The sequence below is a fragment of the Hemitrygon akajei genome, chromosome 1 (genome assembly GCF_048418815.1).
Source record: "Hemitrygon akajei chromosome 1, sHemAka1.3, whole genome shotgun sequence".
NCBI lineage: Eukaryota > Metazoa > Chordata > Chondrichthyes > Myliobatiformes > Dasyatidae > Hemitrygon > Hemitrygon akajei.
The window spans coordinates 144,432,209-144,451,831 of NC_133124.1; the positions used below are offsets into that span (position 1 = coordinate 144,432,209).

General features: G+C 42.3%; 1 protein-coding gene across 1 annotated transcript in view; it reads right to left on the reverse strand.

Moving 5' to 3' along the window:
• The window catches only part of LOC140724067 (uncharacterized), a 102,483-nt gene that overhangs the window by 49,755 nt on the left and 33,105 nt on the right, over positions 1 to 19,623 (reverse strand). Inside the window, exons 7-10 of the mRNA XM_073038830.1 lie at positions 15,128 to 15,242; positions 12,623 to 12,793; positions 11,039 to 11,109; positions 2,090 to 2,257 (exon numbers count right to left, since the gene is read on the reverse strand). Coding sequence (XP_072894931.1) covers positions 2,090 to 2,257; positions 11,039 to 11,109; positions 12,623 to 12,793; positions 15,128 to 15,242 — 525 coding nt within the window. The remainder of the gene's footprint in view (positions 1 to 2,089; positions 2,258 to 11,038; positions 11,110 to 12,622; positions 12,794 to 15,127; positions 15,243 to 19,623) is intronic.

Here is a 19,623-nt window from a genome sequence, read left to right on the forward strand (position 1 = left end):
ATTCCTAGTCATATTATGCCTTTCCAAATGTTCGTAAATCCTGCCTCTCAGGATCTTCTCCATCAACTTACCAACAACCGAAGTAAGACTCACTGGCCTATAATTTCATGAGCTATCCCTACTCCCTTTCTTGAATAAGGGAACAACATCCACAACCCTCCAATCCTCCCTGAACCACTCCATTCCTCATTGATGATGCAAAGATCATTGCCAGAGGCTCAGCAATCTCCTCCCTTGCTTCCCACAGTAGCGTGGGGTACATCCCGTCCGGTTCCAATGACTTATCCAACTTGATGCTTTCCAAAAGCTCCAGCTCATTCTCTTCCTTAATTTCTACATACTCAAGCATTTCAGTCCACTGCAAGTCATCCCTACAATCGCTAAGATCCTTTTCCGTAGTGAATACTGAAGCAAAGTATTTACTAAGTACCACCGCTATCTCCTCTAGTTCCATACACACTTTTCCACTTTCATACTTGAATGGTCCTATTCTCTCACGTCTTATCCTCTTGCTTTTCACATACTTGCAGAATGTCTTGGGGTTTTCCTTAAGCCCAGGCCTTCTCACGCTAAGGCCGTCTCATGGCCCCTCCTGGTTCTCCTAATTTCATTCTTAAGCTCCTTCCTGCTAGCCTTATAATCTTCTAGATTCCTATCATTACGTAGTTTTTTGAAACTTTAGTAAACTCTTCTTTTCTTGACTAGATTTACAACAGCCTTTATGTATCACGGCTCTTGTACCCTACCATCCTTTCCATGTCTCATTGGAACATACCTGCTTAGAACCCCACGCAAATATCCCCTGAACATTTGCCACATTTCTTCTATATGTTTCCCTGAGAACACCTGTTTCCAATTTATGCTTCCAAGTTCCTGCCCGATAGACTTATATTTCCCCTTACTCCAATTAAATGTTTCCCTAACTTGTCTGTTCCTATCCCTCTCCAATACTATGGTAAAAGAGATAGAATTGTGATCACCATCTACAAAATGCTCTCCCAATAACAACCTGATAACTGACCAGGTTCATTTCACAATACCATATAAGTACAGCCTCTTCTCTTGTAGGTTGATAATGCTTCATTATCTTGTTTGCATTATTGTCATTCATTCAGCCACAATTTTACTGAGCATGATTGGAGGTAAACTGTGTATAAAGACTGTTCTTTTTTCACAGAAAGAATACTTGCACACGTACCCACATTTCTAAACCAGGACAGAGAGCTGAGGGGATAGCTGGAGTAAAATTCAGCAGAGATTGGGCAAACTTCCTCATACCAGCACCACTTGGAGTACTGTGCTCAGTTCTGGTCGCTTCACTACAGGAAGGATGTGGAAGCCATAGACAGGGTGCAGAGGAGATTTACAAGGATGTTGCCTGGATTGGGGAGCATGCCTTATGAGAATAGGTTAAGTGAACTCAGCCTTTTCTCCTTGGAGCGAAGGAGGATGAGAGGTGACCTGATAGAGGTGTACAAGATCACATTGATCGTGTGGATAGTCAGAGCCTTTTTTCCAGGGCTGAAATGGTTGCCACAAGAGGACACAGGTTTAAGGTGCTGGGGAGTAGGTACAGAGGAGATGTCAGGGGTAAGTATTTTACTCAGAGAGTGGTGAGTACGTGGAATGGGCTGCCGGCAACGGAGGTGGAGGTGGATACAATAGGGTCTTTTAAGGGGCTTTTAGATAAGTACATGGAGCCTAGTAAAATAGAAGGCTATAGGTAAGCCTAGTAATTTCTAAGGTAGGGACATGTTCGGCACAACTTTGTGGGCTGAAGGGCCTGTATTGTGATGTAGATTTTCTATGTTTCTATGTTAATCTATGAATTGATGCCAAACAACTTTTATACAGAATAATTGTTAAAAATTCAACTAGGTAAGTGTCAGACTAAAATTTGAGCAACTGAGCCATAAAGCTGTGCTGAGATTTTAACAAGATGAATAGAGTGATGAATAAAATTCACCCACTTTACAACTTGCACCTTCAAATGATCATTGCAAAACTAAGGGAAAGGAGGAAACATTGGCAGATTTAGGTGCTTTGGCATTCAAGTGAAAACAAAAAGAAAAACAAGGAGGTTCCACACCTGATTGCTCGTACGTGCTTCATGACCCGTAACCAAAGGAATATGATGGTCACTGCACAGATTCGAATGTGGGTTGTGTGAATGCTTTCACTTGTCATTGACAGATCAGCTATGTAAGTTCCAATCAGAGCAAAAAGCAATAGGTAGACCATCCAATCAAACAAATTCCTGGAAAAAAATTGACAATGTTCATGTCAGTAATGTTAAATACATGTCCATATGAGAGCCAATCAAACTGTCGAGCCAGATTTCTGTTTGGTTTTTGATTCATGCAATCAATAAACATCTGACTCACAAGAAGAAGTGAGTCTCTTGATCCATCAAGCCTGCTTGATGCATTATTTAACATCCCTCCCTGAATTCACTGTCCTCCATGTCCATTTCACTGGTTACAGATGAGTAGCATTCATTAACATGCCCTTCTTTCACACTTAGATTATCCCTTTGGTTGCTAAAAAGATGAACTTCTTCCCTAACTACCCTCTTGCTCTTACTATTCCTGTAGACTACCTTAGGAATACATATCTATTTCATTCAACACCCATTTATAATTCTTATCTCTATCAGTTCTTGTATGAGTGTATAATTAGAAATCCCACTCCAGTTCTCTAGCTCATGCAGGATGGAGGATCTGACCTATCACTTCCAGCCTGATAACTTCAGTCAGCTGCTCTCCATTTCTTATTTGCTTCAAGAGTTCCCTCACTGCCTTTCCTCCAGATTTCCCAACCATATTGTTAGAAACATCCTTGGAAGAGAATATTAAATAAACATGTCAGTTGGGACCAGAATCCGTAGCTTCACCATCATGCCCCTCTTAAAAGCAAGTACCTCCAGGTGCAGGCAAATCATACACTATTTGAATGCAAATTTCTGTTTCTGTTTCTTTCCCTACTTTTAGATTTTTCTTTTAATGCCAACACTATCAACAGTGGCCTTGATTTTACACCATAACACTGTAAGACATAGGAGCAGCATTAAGCCATTTAGTCCTGTAAGTTTGGCTGATTTATTATCCCTCAACCCCATGCTCCTGCCACTCCCTGTAACCTTTGGGGCCTTGGCTAAGCAAGAACCTCTGTTTTAAATATACCCAAAGACCACAGCCATCTGTGTCAAAGAACTCCACAGATTCTCTATGCTCTCGCTAAAGAAATTCTTCCTCATCTCTGTTCTAAATGGACGTCCCTGTCATGGTCCTGTCTGTGAAGTCTGCGTTCCAGTTCATGGTCCGGTCCGTGGACCCTGGACTCCGGGTCTTCTGGCTGTTCCTTTTTTCAGTTGGGCTTAATCATAGGCACCTGATTCTCATCTTGAGGCTGGGAATAAAAGTGGCCCTGGGTTTGAGCATTAGGTGCTGGCTGGCAGCTGGTCTCTTGGCTTGGGTGGCTGGATTGGGACCTAAAAGGCTGGCAGGTGGTCTCAAGGACCAGATAGTCAGTGGTGGTGAACATCTGAGGAGTTGAAGTGAGTGGCAGCGGGCTGGACTTAGGGCTGAGGAACTGCTGGGGTGTTGTGGGGACATTCTGTGGGAATATTGACTGACACCCTGTATAGGTGCGGAACAATATTCGTCCACGGTTCCTTGCAAACTCTGATAGGATGGCAAGGAGGGAGACTGATAGTGACAGCAGCAGCATGGAGTTTGAGTGGGAAGAGGTGGGGAGAGGGAATAGGAAGGTGATGGGTCAGAAGAGAAAGAAAGAGGTGGGTCTAGTGTAGGTGGATTGGAAAATGAGGGAAGAGAAGTTGAGGAGAAGGGCCCGAGGGCAAAATTGCTAAATGTAGTGGTAAGATTTGAGGGGGAAGGGGAGTAAAAAAATTCAGTCCACTTAATCTAACAAAAATCATCAGAGGGCAAGTAGGGGAAGTGAGCCATTTGAGAATTTTAGGAGATGGAAACCTGCTGATAGGATGTAAAACTAAAGCGCAGATGCAGAAGGCAATGAAGGTGACTAATGTTGGGAAAGTCAAAGTGTCCAGGGTTGTAAGAGTTGGAGCACAAAGGGTCAATGGTTGCAAGGAGTGATCTCTGGGGTTCCCCTCAGTGTTAATATGAAGGAGCTAGTGGTGAACTTAAGGGTGAGGAATAGTTCAATGAAGAGTGTGAAAAGAATGACAAGGGGAACAGAGAAAAGGGAGACTGAAACTGTTCTGGTAGAATTTGAGGATAAGGTGCCTCCAAAGGAGTTATATTTTAGATTTCTGAGATACAATGTAAGAGAATATGTACCAAAACCTATGAGGTGTTTCAATTACCATGAGTTTGGGCATGTGGCCGAAGTGTGCAAAGGAAAGAGAAGGTGTGGTGGGGAACATGAATATGGAAAATGTGGAGAGGGAGTGGGACCAAAGTGCTGTAATTGTGGAGGTAACCATAGTGAGGCGTACTGGGGATGTGAAGGGGTGAAAAAAGAGGTGGAGGTGGAGGTGCAGAAGATAAGGGTGAAGGAAAAAGTCTCATATGCTGAGGCAGTCAAGTTGGCAGGACATATGCAAGTGGCAGCTAAAGAAAGGCAAGATAAGAAAAATGTATGGATAGAGAAGAAGAAATTGGTGACCTTTATAGCAGGAGTGGTAAATGCAACTTGTGAGATCAAATCTAAAACTGAAAGGATTCAGATTATTGTGAAAGCTGCAGAGCACCATTTGGGTATGATAGGGTTAAAATGGGAAGAAGTAAATGATGAACTCAGGGTACAGTCAAGTCAAGAGACAGCATGTGTGGGTTGATATTACTAATAATGCTACTTCTTCAATGGAATGCAAGAAGCCTGATTAGTAATGGACAAGATTTCAAGCAGTTTATAGCTAGTAGGGGAGAAAAGCCAGATGTTGTGTGTATCCAGGAGACCTGGTTAAAACCTAATTTAGATTTTGTTTTATGTGGTTGAGGCAGTAAGGCGAGACAGGAGAAAGAGGGGAGGAGGAGGATGTGCAACTTGTGTAAAGCAAGCTATTCCTTATAGAATACAAGGTATAGGAAGTGAACAAGAGTATGTGGTGGTAAAAGTATGGGCTGAAAGGAAAGAGTTGGTGATTGTGAATTATTATAATCCATGCAAAAGGCTAGAGTTAAACAAGCTTGAGGAGATAGAAGGGCCAAATAGTAGTAACATTGTTTGGTGTGGTAATTTTAATGGACATAATGTATTAAGAGGGAGTGACAGAACAGACATGAATGGTCAAACAATAGAGGAGTTGCTAGATGAGAAGTATTTAGTGTGCCTAAATGACGGCAGTAGTACTAGAATTGATGTTAATACAGGTCAAGAATCTGTGCTTGATCTTACATTAGTATCAAACTCTATTGCATCAGTATGTAAGTGGTTAGTGTACCAAGAAGGAACTGCAGGGAGTGATCATTACCCAGTCTGGTGCAAGATAAATATTTCTGCCTCATTGGTCACAGAGAATATAGGTGGGAAATGGATCCTTGAGAAAGCCAATTGGGAGAAGTTTCTGGAAAAGTGATTGCTATCTAAGTCAGGTCAGTGATGAGAAGGACATAGAAACACTTGACAGCATATTAAAACAAGGTATAATATCAGCTGCATTAGAATCCATTCCTAAAAGTAAAGGAGGAACAAAGAAGAGAGTAATTCCATGGTGGGATGATAATTGTAAGGAAGCAGTGAGAAATAGAAATAAGGCTTTTAAATTGGTTAAAAGAACTCATAACTTCCAACATATGATTCAGTACAAACAAGCTCAGGCAGTAGTAAGGAGGACAATAAGACATGCTAAAAGGATGCACTGGAAATAGCATTGTGATTCAATCCGAAACACAACCCAAGTAGGAGAGGTGTGGGGGATGATGAAAAGGATGGGAGGGGACAGGAGAGAGTGGAGGTACCCAATTCTGGTGGATGGAGAAGTGACTGCAGTAACAAATAAGGAACAGGCAGAGTTGTTGGCAAGTATTTTGTTATGGTACATAGTTCTGATAATTTGTCTGAGAAGGGAAGATGAGGTAGAGAGAGAACAAAAGCTGAAAATATGGAGGCTTTATGTAGGAAAACTAAACCTGATGGTGTGCAAGATGTCCCTTTCAGCATGGGAGAATTAAGAAGGGCACGAGATAGAACAGGAAAGACTGCACCAGGTGAAGATGAAATATGCTATAGTATGATAAAACACCTGAGTGAAGGAAGTCTGGAGAAACTACTGCTTCTGTATAACAAAGTCTGGGATGAAGGGAGAATACCAGGGAGCTGGAAAGAGGCAATAATTATTCTAATAAGGAAACCTGGAAAAGATGTCAGCAGGCCAGGAAATTACAGGCCAATTGCCTTGACATCTCATATATGTAAACTTATGGAATCTATGATAAATGAGAGGTTAGTGCACTTTCTGGAAAGTAGAGGTATGGTGGCTACGTATCAAAGCAGGTTCAGGAAAGGAAGGAATACTATGGATCCAGTGGTGTGTCTAGAGGATGAAATAAGAAAAGCACAAGTAAATAAAGAGACAGTGGTTACAGTTTTTTTAATGTTGAGAAAGCTTATGATGTGTTATGGAAGGAGGGGCTCCTAATCAAGCTGCATTTAATGGAAATTGGTGGGGGGGGCAATGTTCAATTGGGTTAAGGACTTTTTAAATGGGAGAATTATTCAGGTGAAGATAGGATCAGAGCTATGTTGTAGAAAACAGGACGCCTCAGGGGAGTGTAGTGAGTCCAACTTTATTCTCCATTTTGATAAATGATAAATGTACCAACAGAAGTGGGGAAGTCATTGTTTGTAGATGATGGGGCTTTGTGGAAAAGAGGGAGAAATATTGAACATAGTTATGAAAATGCAAGATGGAATTAATCAAGTTGAAGAGTGGGGGACAAAGTGGGGTGTTAAATTTTCAGTGGAGAAAACAACGTGTTCTTTACAAGGAAAAAGCTCAGGGACTTAATCTGACTCTGTATGGAAACAACCTGGAGAGCGTTGAAAGTCTTCAGTTTTTGGGAGTGCACTTTGACTTGAGATTAACATGGAGAGAACATGTTAGATATGTAGTTGCTAAATTTAAAAATGTGATAAATGTCATGAGGTGTCTTGCTGGTTTGGTATGGGGTGTTGATTTTGCATCACTGAAGTATACTTATGTAGCATTAATAAGATCAAGAGTAGATTATGGAAGTATTGTATACGGGTCAGCCTCAAAATCTGTGTTAGCAGAACTGGATATCATGCAAGCTCGGGCTCTAAGAGTGTGCTTGGGAGAACTTCCCCAGTCTTTGCACTCCAAGTTGAAGCAAATGAAATGCCACTGGGGCAGCTGGAGGCCAATTACTGGATTAACTTAAGGGGGCATGGTGATAGCCATCCTACATAAAGGGTGTTGGAGACATGCTGGGAGAAGGAAAGGACACAAAGAAAGTTTTGGCTGGACAGGAGACCAAACAGCAAAAGATATGGGTGTATATGATAGAGTTTTGTCCAAGTGTGGTGTGGCCTGTCAGACCTTTCTGGGTATAGAAAATCCCTCTGTAGATTTGCAATTGCTTAAGATTAAATGCAGTAATAAAAAGGCTGATATACTCAGTGAATATCATAGGTATAGGGTATGTAAACATAAAGATGTACAGATTTTTACAGATGGATCAAAGGATTCAGAAATGGGTGCAACAGGGTCTGCAATTATTGTGCCAAGTTATCAAGTGGAAATTAGCAAGAGAACGCCTGATTGCTTGAGTGTTTATGCAGTTGAACTGTTTGCCATCTTGTTAGCACTAGAATGGAGTGAGCAGGTTGATTGTAATAATATTGTGATATGTAGCGATTCTGTATCGGCCTTGCAAGCATTAAGGCGGGTACAGCTAGAGGACACGAGGATCTGCTTTATGAAATGCTGTTTGCAAATTCAAGACTAGCTAGACAAGGCAAAAATATTGCATTCATGTGGGTTCCAGCACATTCGTGTATTATGAGAAATGAGACAGCAGATATGCTGGCAAAAGCAGCAGTCAAAAAAGGATGGGTAGAGGTCAATATTAAAGTATCAAAATCAGAGGGGAAGAGCATAGTGTGGAGAAGGATAAATCAACAGTGGCAGCAGCATTGGGATAGAGCAATAAAAGGAAGACATTTACATTCAATTCAGAACAGAAGATATGGGAAGGAGTAGGGGAGTAAAGCGGAAGGAGCAAGTAATTATAAGTAGACTGATAATTGGGCACAGCAACCTTAATGGTACCATGGCCATCATAAATAAGCATCCAATAGGTTTTTGTGATCTATGTCAGGAGACTGAAACAGTAGAGCATATCCTTATTTCATACAGGAAATCTGCACACGAAAGACAACAAATGCTACAACAATTATACAAAACAGGACTGGTAGAGAAGTGTTAAAGGTTTATTGGAATGTGGGGAGATTGATCAGAGGAGAAAATGGTTGTTTAGTTTTTTAATGGCGATGGGACTGGAAAGACGACTTTAGGCAGTCAAGTGAATGGACGAGGGACAGTAACTCCTGAAGATGGCAAAAATGCAACAGTGTGGATGCCGACTACCATAAAAACTTGAAGAAGTATTAGGTGCTGGTTTGTCTTGTCAGTACCCCATCCTTGCTTCTGTGTGGTAAGCCAGGCTGCCTTTGCTGTTACCCTGAGGCTGGACTGTTCCCTTCCCCTTCTTTCTGTAGCCCTTGGCTGAAGCCTTGCCTGCTACCTTTCGCCTGGAGCCTTGCGGTCAAGTTTTACTACCGAAGCAAAACCAGAGTCTTGCTGTGTCCAGATAAGGAATTGTTTTTTGTTGTTTGGAACTGTCTTTGTGTCCTCACCTTTGCTAGGTAGGTCTGGTTGTCTGCCGCTACCTAGTGCTGGGAAATGTCTTGTCGTGTTCAGCTTTCTGTGTATGAGTCCCAGCCCTACGTCCTGTTCCCAAGGAGGGTTCCTGGCTCTGTGTTCTGTGTTCCTGTCTCCCAAGACCAAGTCTGAGCTTCATGTCCTCATCCAGCCCAGGAGTCCCACGTCTAGCCCCCAAGTCCAGTCCTGTTGCCTTGCCATGTCTTGTCCTCGCCTAGATCCGGAGTCCGAGCCTGAGTCAAGACCCAGGTTCCAGATCCTTGTCCAGGTTCCAAGTTCCTCATCCAGATCCCACTTTCCTAGTCTAGTCCTAGCCCAGGACCTGTACCGTAGTCTCGTCCAGGGCCTGTGTCTTGTCCAGCGTCATTTCTTCCCCACTTCCCTTGCTTTCTTGACACACCTAGTCCTGTCCCTAGTACTTCAGTGCCTGTGTCTTGCATTTGGGTCTGTTCTCAATGCCCACCTTATGACAGTCCCTCTATAATGAGGTGGTGCCCTCTGTCTGAGACTACCTCACTGTAAGAAGTATTCCCCCTTTCTTCCTCTTTCTTCACCACCCCTCCCATTCTTCTAAGTATCAGTGAGAATAGGCCTAGAGCCATCAAACGCTTCTCAAACTTTAACCCTTTCATTCCCAGAATAATTCTCTCAAACCTCCTCTGGATCCTCTCCAATGCCAGCACATCTTTTCTTAGAGAAAGGGCCCAAAACAGCCCTTGTGTGGTCCATGTGTGGTCTGACCAATGTCTCATAAAACCTTAGCATTACATCCTTGCTTTTATATTCTAGTACTCTCAAAATGAATGTTAACATTACATTTGCCTTCCTTATCACCGACTCAACCTTCAAGTTAACCTTTAGGGAATCCTGCACCAGGACCAAGTCCCTCCTCATCTGATTTTTGAATTTTCTTCCTGTTTAGCAAATGGTCTAGGCCTTTATTCCTTCTATGAAAGTGCATGATCATACACTTCCCTACACTATATTCCATCTGCCACTTCTTTGTCCATTCTCCTAATCTGTGTAAGTCCTTCTGCAGAATCCCTGCTTCTTTAGTGCTACTCGCCCCTCAACCAATCTTCTATCATCTGAAAATTTGGCCACAAAACAATCAATTTTGTCATCCAAGTCATTGAAATAACCCATGGAAAGAAATAGTCCCAACACTGACCCCTGCAGAATACCACTAATTACCAGCAGCCAATCAGAAAAGATCCCCTTTATTCCCACTGTCTCCTGACAATCAGCCAATAACCTATCCATTCTAGTATCCTTCCTGTAATACCATGGGCTCTTATCTTGTTAAGCAGCTTCATGTGCAGCACCTTGTCAAAGGCCTTCTGAAAATCCAAGTAAACAGCATCCACTGACTCTCCTTTGTCTATCCTGCTTGCTATTTCCTCAAAGATTTGAAACAGATTTGTCAGGGAAGATGGGACATAATTGGTGAAGGGCTGAGAAGAAATCTGGTAGGAGAGGAGAATGGACCATGAGAGAAAGGGAAGGAGGAGAGGAACTGGAGGGAGGTAAGGAAAAGAGAAGTGGTAAGAGGGGAGCCAGAATGGGGAATGGAAAAGAGGAGAAAAAGGGAGAAATTCCTGGAAGTTAGAGAAATTGATGTTCATGCCATTGGGTTAGATGGAATATAAGATGTGTTCCTCCAGCCAGAGTGTGGCCTCATCATGGCAGTAGTGGAGGCCATGGACTGACATATCAAAATGGGAATGTGAAGTAGAATTGAAATGGGTGACCACCAGGAGATCCTGCCTTTTATGACAGGCAGTGCAAAAGTGCACGGTGAAGCAGTTTCTCAATCTACGTCAGGTCTCCCTGATGTAGACGGGCACCAAGAGCACAATAAATGACCCCAACAGACTCACAGGTGAAGTGTCACCTCACCTAGAATTTGGAGCCTTGAATGCTGCTGAAGGAGGAAGTGCAGGTATAGCACTTGCCCTGCTTGCAGGGATAAGTACCTCGAGGAAGGTCATTGGGAAGGACAAGTGTAATAATAGCCATCTGCTTTCATTTACAGGGTGCTTTGCCTGTCATAACAGTAGTGAGTCTTCAAATAAATCAAAACTGACTGAAGATGTGTATTAATGACAAACCCAAACCAGAAGGAAGAGCTTGAGTCAATCTCTTTACCAAAAATCGTTGTAATAGTGTGGATGCATGTCATCCAGTGCACTCAGCTGCTTCTTAAGATATGCCTCCTCCTGTCAGTAAATAGAGAGCAACAAAAGATAATTAGTATCAATGAACAGATCTATCCAATTCTAGAAGTAAGGATGAAATTAGTAAGCGATGATGTTTTAAAGGTGAAATTAGGAGCAGAAAGGTTAAAAAACTGCTAAAGTAATGGCCACTGGAAGTATCTGCAGACATGCTAGATATATTATTTAAATTAATATTTCTTTGAAACATATTTATCCATATCAATCCTGATTTCATTTGATTTCACTATACTTAAGGGCAGTTTTCTGAACCAAGTCATTTACAGTGTAAAGAAAGTTACAAAGTCAATCAAAATCAGTATTGAGATAAAGATAAATTTTAAATGTATTTGTGGGTGGTGGGGTGGAGATGAGCCTCAATCAAAGGAGGTGTAAGGTACTCCTTCCCTCTGCTAGCCTGCAGGTCATCCTTGGGCAAGGTGTAGCACCTGCTTAGCTCCCTCCCCCATTCAGGGTCACATGGAGCCATGAAAGCAGGTGGTGGATGGTCATATGAACAGCTAGTGCATATCACAAGCCCTGGTAGTGCAACCACTGACACCAGGGATACAATCACCAAAGAGCATTGATAATGGCTGGGTTCACTCATTTTGTAAAGACACTGCTCAGAAGAAGACAACAGCAAACCACTCCTGTAGAAATAATTGCCAAGAACATTCATGGTCATGGACCCTGATCATGGTCATGGACCCTGATCATGCACATCATATGACACAGCAGATAATGATGATGATGTATTTAACACACATACATCAAAATATATTGTTTACATCAAATCAAATCAGATGTGGGAGGAGAACAAACTGACCAAGAACTGAACAAGTTTGAAAGGTTAGGGTTAGTCAGTTGTGGGCATGCTATGCTGATGCTAGAAGTGTGGCAATACTTACTGATGAATTATTATGAAGAATTATTATGGAGATGGTAATGAAGAATCATTACCATTACCAATCCCATCAAGGATCTATGAAAATATACTTTAATGCCCTTCCATTCCTATTACTCCCTAAGACCCTACCATTCATACTGTATGTCTTAGCTTCATTAGTACTCCCAAAATGCATCAACTCACATTCATTTGGAATAAACCACAGTTGCTCTTTATTTAGCCCATTTCACCAAGACACTGGCATTTAGAGCAGCAATGAAGGTCCTCATTCTCTGCTTGTCTGTACTGTCAGTCACAGATATAGAAGGGTTCTTCATTACAATCTCCATAATAATTCTTTAATAATTAATTATTCTTTAACAATTCTTCATAATAATTCATCAGTAAGTGTTGCCACACTTCTAGCATCAGCATAGCATGCCCACAACTGACTAACCCTAACCTTTCATTTTTGGAATGTGGGAGGAGAACAAACTGACCAAGAACTGAACAAGTTTTTTGGAATTAACCTTTTGACCATAAATTATTTAAAATGAATTACTTGTAAATGTTTTTCAAAGATTTAAGACTTAATTTCCAGTTGAAAAATGGAAACAACTTTTGTACCTCTGGCCATCGTGGGTGGCATAGGTTTAGATCTTTCATTATTTCCTGGGTCCTCCATTCCTTCCAACGAATAAACTTTGTTTGTGAAGAGTGGATTTCTATGAATTCCTCCACAATCTGATAGGCAGTAAGTGCAATGGCAACAGTGGCAATTAAAACTCTCCACCAGTCCTGTAGATATTTTCAAAAGAAAGTAACTAATAATTATTTTATTTCATAGCCAATTTTTCATTCTTTGTTTTTGTGGTTTTAAGAAATACAGATTAAATGGAATACACATTCCAGGCTGTGTTATTAATGCTTTCTATTGCCCTATGTAACAAAGTAAATTATACGGTAATGTATTGCATAGAAACAGACCATTTGACCCAGCTTATTGATGCTGACAGGTGAGTACACTACCATGCCCATCACTTTGTCCATAGTCCCATATGCTGAAGTGATTCAAGTGCTCAACTAGACATTAAATACTATCAGTGATCTCTATTCAGCCACTCTCAGGCAATACATTCTGGGTTCCTACCATTCTCTGTGTGTTCCAATCCAAGTCTTTTACAGTTACAAAATCATTCATTATTAAGATATACAATATGTGATCAGGTGCCAATGTCAAATATACATTGGGTGGTCACTGGACCTCGGCTAATCAAACTGACCAAGAGTTGCACAAGATATTTGGAATTACTTTTCAACAACAAAATATGTAAAAGGAATTACTTGTAAAGATTTGTATCTTGGCAATTGTGGATGGTAGAGGTTTTGATCTTTCATTATTTCCTGGACTCTACGCTCATATTCCCTCTAAGTGTCTCCAACTGAATTGCTCTGTTTCAGGCATCATCCTGCTGAGTCTTGTCTGCACACTCTCTAGTGCTATCTCATCACTCCTATACCACACACAATACTCCAGCTGAGGTCTGACCAAGGTTTTGTAGATTTGAAGCAAACTCTCCCTGCTTCTGTATTCAGCACCATGACTAAAGAAAATCAGTATCCTATATGTCTACCATCAAGGATCTATGAAAATATACTTTAATGCCCTTCCATTCCTATTACTCCCTAAGACCCTACCATTCGTACTGTATGTCTTAGCTTCATTAGTACTCCCAAAATGCATCAACCCACATTCATTTGGAATAAACCACAGTTGCTCTTTATTTAGCCCATTTCACCAAGACACTGGCATTTAGAGCAGCAATGAAGGTCCTCATTCTCTGCTTGTCTGTACTGTCAGTCACAGATATAGAAGGGTTCTTCATTACCATCTCCATAATAATTCTTTTTTTGACCTGTCAGGGTTGTTAGCCCTGAGCTGAACCCCTGAACCTGGAGGACTAATGGACCACTCTAAGTCTAGCCTCTACCCTTTGACCTGTTTGGCATGGGTGACCCTACCAAAAGCCAAAGTATAAATTCCTGACTCCAGCAAACATAGGTCTCCGGGTCATTGAGACATGCAAACCTCCAAACCCTACGACAAGGTTGCGGTTGTTGAAACCAGATAATTATTAAGATGTCTCACCTTGTGCAGTTCAGTGATGGTAAGGGAGAGTTTCAAGTCTATCTAAAACAGAATGCTTACTTTCTCACTCCCATTGGAGCTGAGTTCTAATCTGGTCATTGTAATTTTTTAACTGATCCCCACTGTCATTCTAAAGAGTCATTGAAATGACTGTGAATTTTAGATGCCACCCCCATTCCACTATATACTATATAGTCGAAACTGTGAGATCAAGTACACAAGTAAAATATCTTATTTTGTGATTTTTCAGAGCATTATTGCATCTGATGACACCACCCTGAAAGTGGTCAACCAGATTCCCTCCCGTTGCCTCATCATTGAGAATATCTCCTCTCTCCCATCTTAAAGGTAACATTTTTGCATGGCTCTATATCAAAACATCTGAAATTTGCTTCCCAGATGGTCTGCAGCTATGCCCGAACTGCATTGGCAACTTTGTGACAAAAGTGAAATTAAGGGTTGATCTCTGGATCCATCAAGCAAGGACAATGGGCAAAATCCCCAAAGCCCTCATCCCACTGTCAAGTCAATTATAGATTCTTTCATGCATATTAAAAGTTCAAAGTAAGTTTATTATCAAAGGGCATACAGTATATGTCACCATATACTCCCTTGAGATTCATTTTCTTTCAGGCATTCACTGTAGAACAAAGAAATACAATAGAATCAATGAAAGCTACACACAAAGACCGACAAACAACCAACGTGCAAAAGAAGGCAAACTATGTGAATACAAAAAACAAATAAAATTATAATGAAAAGTTGATAAATAATACTGAGAACATTTGCTGTAGAGTCCTTGAAAGTGAGTCCATATGTTATGGGGTCAGTTCAATGTTGTGAGGAGTGCAATTATCTATCCACATTGGTTCAGGAGCTTGATAGATGAAGGCTTCAAGATGATGCTGGTGATACACAGTGACTCACAACACTACTAGATATTTTAATGCTGAAGAGAATTGAAACAAATTCATTGTACTCACACCAGGTAATTCATAATGAAGCTGTTTCACATTAGCCAGTGATGAACTAAGTCCCAAAGTAGTCCATGAAATTATAAAGAGGATATTGAGGGTCAACATTATCGCTACTCCTCTCCTAAAAGGAAAATATAAACCAAATCATGAGCTTCCTCATATAACTCAGATAAGTATCACAAATAATAAAACATTGAAATCTTTAAGTCATAATCACACATTTACAGTTAAAGTCACAAGAAGCTTTGCTTCAAAGTTCAAAGTAAATTTATGTATATCTTAATAAATTCTACTTTAAAATTTGTTGCAGGAGATTAATGAGATTAATTACACTGATCCCTAAGAAATTATGAGGGTTTTTTGAATGGTCTTGAAGAAGAAGCAACATTAGTTTAAAAACTCAATTCCAAACTCAACACTTGGATTTTTTGAAGGCTTGTCCACCAGTGAATGGGTGACAAATTGAAGGAAGAATTGGAACCAAAGTTTTGAGTTCCTAGATGTTTGTAGGATTGGAGTAAGGTATTAATGTACCAACTGTGAAATACTAAACAGATTACAATACAAGGATGAAAGATTTAAGATCAAGGGATTCAGACTGCAAGGTTTCAGCTATTCTGGTTATTCCTGACCTCTAGTGCTGTCCATAAAGTTTGCCCATTCTCCCTATGAACATGCTCCAATTTCCAACATTCACCCCAAATGGGTGCAGGGTGGTCAGTTAACTGGCCACTGTGTATTACCCATTGTGTGTGGGTGAATCCCAGAGGAGTGAATGAGGAGGGAAAAGATGGGATTAGAGTACTGTAGGTGGGTGCTCAATGGTCATGCAGACTTGGAAAGGACAGAAGGGGTTGGCAAAGTGTCTGTTTCCTTATCCTCTGAATGTATGGCTCCATTATCACATGAATCTCATCAATAGAGGAATAAGACAAGGTGCAATTTAGGAGCTGTGTAGTAGAATTTCACACAGATTTATTGATCAAGGCACGACTGCACAAGTGTGTGAATGTCAGCCAGTTAGAGCAGCGAGAAGCGTTTAAAAGCAAACAGTTATTTCTTCAGCAGTTTGATCGAGGCACGACAGCATAAGCACATGGACGTCAGCCAGGTAGAACAGCGAGAAGACAAGGAGACAGGAGACAGCTTTATAAAGCAGGCATCAGAGGAGCGGGCAACAGAGTAGAACTGTTCGCTGCTATCCCAATAATAAGCCCTGGATCACTAGTCACATCAAAGGCCTCCTAAACCAGAAGAAGAGGTCCTTTAAAGATGGTGATCAGTTGGAGCTTAAAAGAGTTCAGAAGGAACTCAGAGTACAGATAAGGGGGGCAAAAGAGCAGTATAGGAGGAAGCTAGAACAAAAGCTGCAGAAAAAAAGCATGAAGGAGGTGTGGGATGGGATGAAGATCATCACCGGATGCGGTGCAAAGCGGGGGGCGAACATAAGTGGAGATGTGGAGAAAGCGAACCAGCTGAACAACTTCTTCAACAGGTTCGACAGCTCAATCTCATCCTCATCGCAGAAATCCACACCAGGCTTACTTCCCTCACAGGAAAATAGCCACTCACAGGAGACCTTGCCCACGCCCAGGATTACGGCTGCACAGGTGGAAGGTCAACTGAGGAAGATCTGTACCAGCAAGGCGGCTGGACCGGATGGAGTTTCCCCACAATTACTGAGGGCCTGTGCGACTGAGCTGGGAGAACCACTACAGCGCATCTTCAACATGAGCCTGGAGCAGAGAAGAGTACCCAGACAGTGGAAAACATCCTGTATTGTCCCGGTACCGAAGAAACCACAACCAAAGGAGTTGAATGACTTCAGACCTGTTGCCTTGACGTCGCACGTGATGAAGACCATGGAGCGGCTGATAATACAGAATCTGAGGCCACAAACCAGGCACGCCCAGGATCCTCTTCAGTTTGCGTATAAGGAGAAGGTGGGAGTGGAGGATGCTATCACGTATTTGCTGCACAAATCACTCTCTCACCTAGAGGGGGTCAGTTGTGCTGTGAGGATTACATTCCTTGACTTCCCTAGTGCCTTTAACACCATCCAGCCCAAGATCTTAAGGCACAAACTAACGGAATTGGGAGTAGACTCTCACATGGTGGATTGGATAGTGGACTACTTGACAGATAGACCTCAGTATGTGCGGTTGGGAGACTGTAGGTCTGACACGGTGGTCAGCAGCACAGGGGCGCCGCAGGGAACCGTACTCTCTCCGGTCCTGTTCACCCTGTACACATCAGACTTCCAATATAACTCGGAGTCCTGCCATGTGCAGAAGTTCGCTGATGACACGGCCATAGTGGGGTGTGTCAGGAATGGACAGGAGGAGGAGTATAGGAAACTGATACAGGACTTTGTGATATGGTGCAACTCAAACTACCTGCGTCTCAATATCACCAAGACCAAGGAGATGGTAGTGGACTTTAGGAGATCTAGGCCTCATATGGAGCCAGTGATCATTAATGGAGAATGTGTGGAGCAGGTTAAGACCTACAAGTATCTGGGAGTACAGTTAGACGAGAAGCTAGACTGGACTGCCAACACAGATGCCTTGTGCAGGAAGGCACAGAGTCGACTGTACTTCCTAAGAAGGTTGGCGTCATTCAATGTCTGTAGTGAGATGCTGAAGATGTTCTATAGGTCAGTTGTGGAGAGCGCCCTCTTCTTTGTGGTGGCGTGTTGGGGAGGAAGCATTAAGAAGAGGGACGCCTCACGTCTTAATAAGCTGGTAAGGAAGGCGGGCTCTGTCGTGGGCAAAGTACTGGAGAGTTTAACATCGGTAGCTGAGCGAAGGGCGCTGAGTAGGCTACGGTCAATTATGGATAACTCTGAACATCCTCTACATAGCACCATCCAGAGACAGAGAAGCAGTTTCAGCGACAGGTTACTATCGATGCAATGCTCCTCAGACAGGATGAAGAGGTCAATACTCCCCAATGCCATTAGGCTTTACAATTCTACCGCCAGGACTTAAGAACTTTTTAAAAGCTATTATTAATGCTTTTTGAGATAGTGATTTAGATGCATATCATAATTTTTACTGAGTTAAGTATTGTATGTAATTAGTTTTGCTACAACAAGTGTATGGGACATTGGAAAAAAGTTGAATTTCCCCATGGGGATGAATAAAGTATCTATCTATCTATCTATCTAGAGGGAGACAGAGTAGAAGGGCTTTAGCTCAACGGGGCTTAGGCGATAATGGGTTGAGGCGAGGTAGGTCGCCGATGTAGAAGACAGGAAGTGCATGTGTGAGGCTGGTGTTCTGTGCTGCTTGTCAGATTGGGAAGTCCTGGAGACTCCCAGCCTTCTGGATGGCCACATCTGCTCCAGGTGCGTCGAGCTGCAGCTCCTTAGGGACCGGGTTAGGGACTGGAGATGCAGACTTCATCTGGTCAGGGAAAGTGAGGGGGTGATAGACAGGAGCTATGGGCAAGTAGTCACACTGGGGCTTTAGGAGATAGATAAGTGGGTAACAGTCAGGAGATGGATGGGAAAGAGGCAGATACTAGAGAGTACTGTGGCTTCCCCCTTAACAATAAGTACTCCTATTGAGTTTTGTTGGGGGGGGGAAATGGTCTACCTGGGGGAAGCGACAGTGGCTGTGCCTCTGACACAGAGTCTGACCCTGTGACTTAGAAAGGTAGGGAAAGGAAGAGGATGGCAGCAGTGATAGGGGACTCTATAGTTAGGGGGTCAGACAGGTGATTCTGTGGACACAGGAAAGAAATGCGGATGGTAGTTTGCCTCCCAGGTGCCAGAGTCTAGGACAAGGGTGTCAAACTCATTTTAGGTCACGGGCCGGATTGAGCAAAATGCAGCTTCATGCGGGCCAGATCAGTCGGACGCGTGCGAACGCAGCTTTCGTTGCCTCCGTTTTTTCAGCCTGCTCTCATGTGTCTCAGTCTCTGCTATAACTACAAAGTGTTTCACTTCACAAATTCCGTTTCTTATATATAACCATATAACCATATAACAATCACAGCACAGAAACAGGCCATTCCGGCCCTCCTAGTCCGTGCCGAACTCTTAATCTCACCTAGTCCCACCTACCCGCACTCAGCCCATAACCCTCCACTCCTTTCCTATCCATATACCTATCCAATTTTACCTTAAATGACACAACTGAACTGGCCTCTACTACTTCTACAGGAAGCTCATTCCACACAGCTATCACTCTCTGAGTAAAGAAATACCCCCTCGTGTTTCCCTTAAACTTTTGCCCCCTAACTCTCAAATCATGTCCTCTCGTTTGAATCTCCCCTACTCTCAATGGAAACAGCCTATTCACGTCAACTCTATCTATCCCTCTCAACATTTTAAATACCTCGATCAAATCCCCCCTCAACCTTCTACGCTCCAATGAATAGAGACCTAACTTGTTCAACCTTTCTCTGTAACTTAAGTGCTGAAACCCAGGTAACATCCTAGTAAATCGTCTCTGCACTCTCTCTAATTTATTGATATCTTTCCTATAATTCGGTGA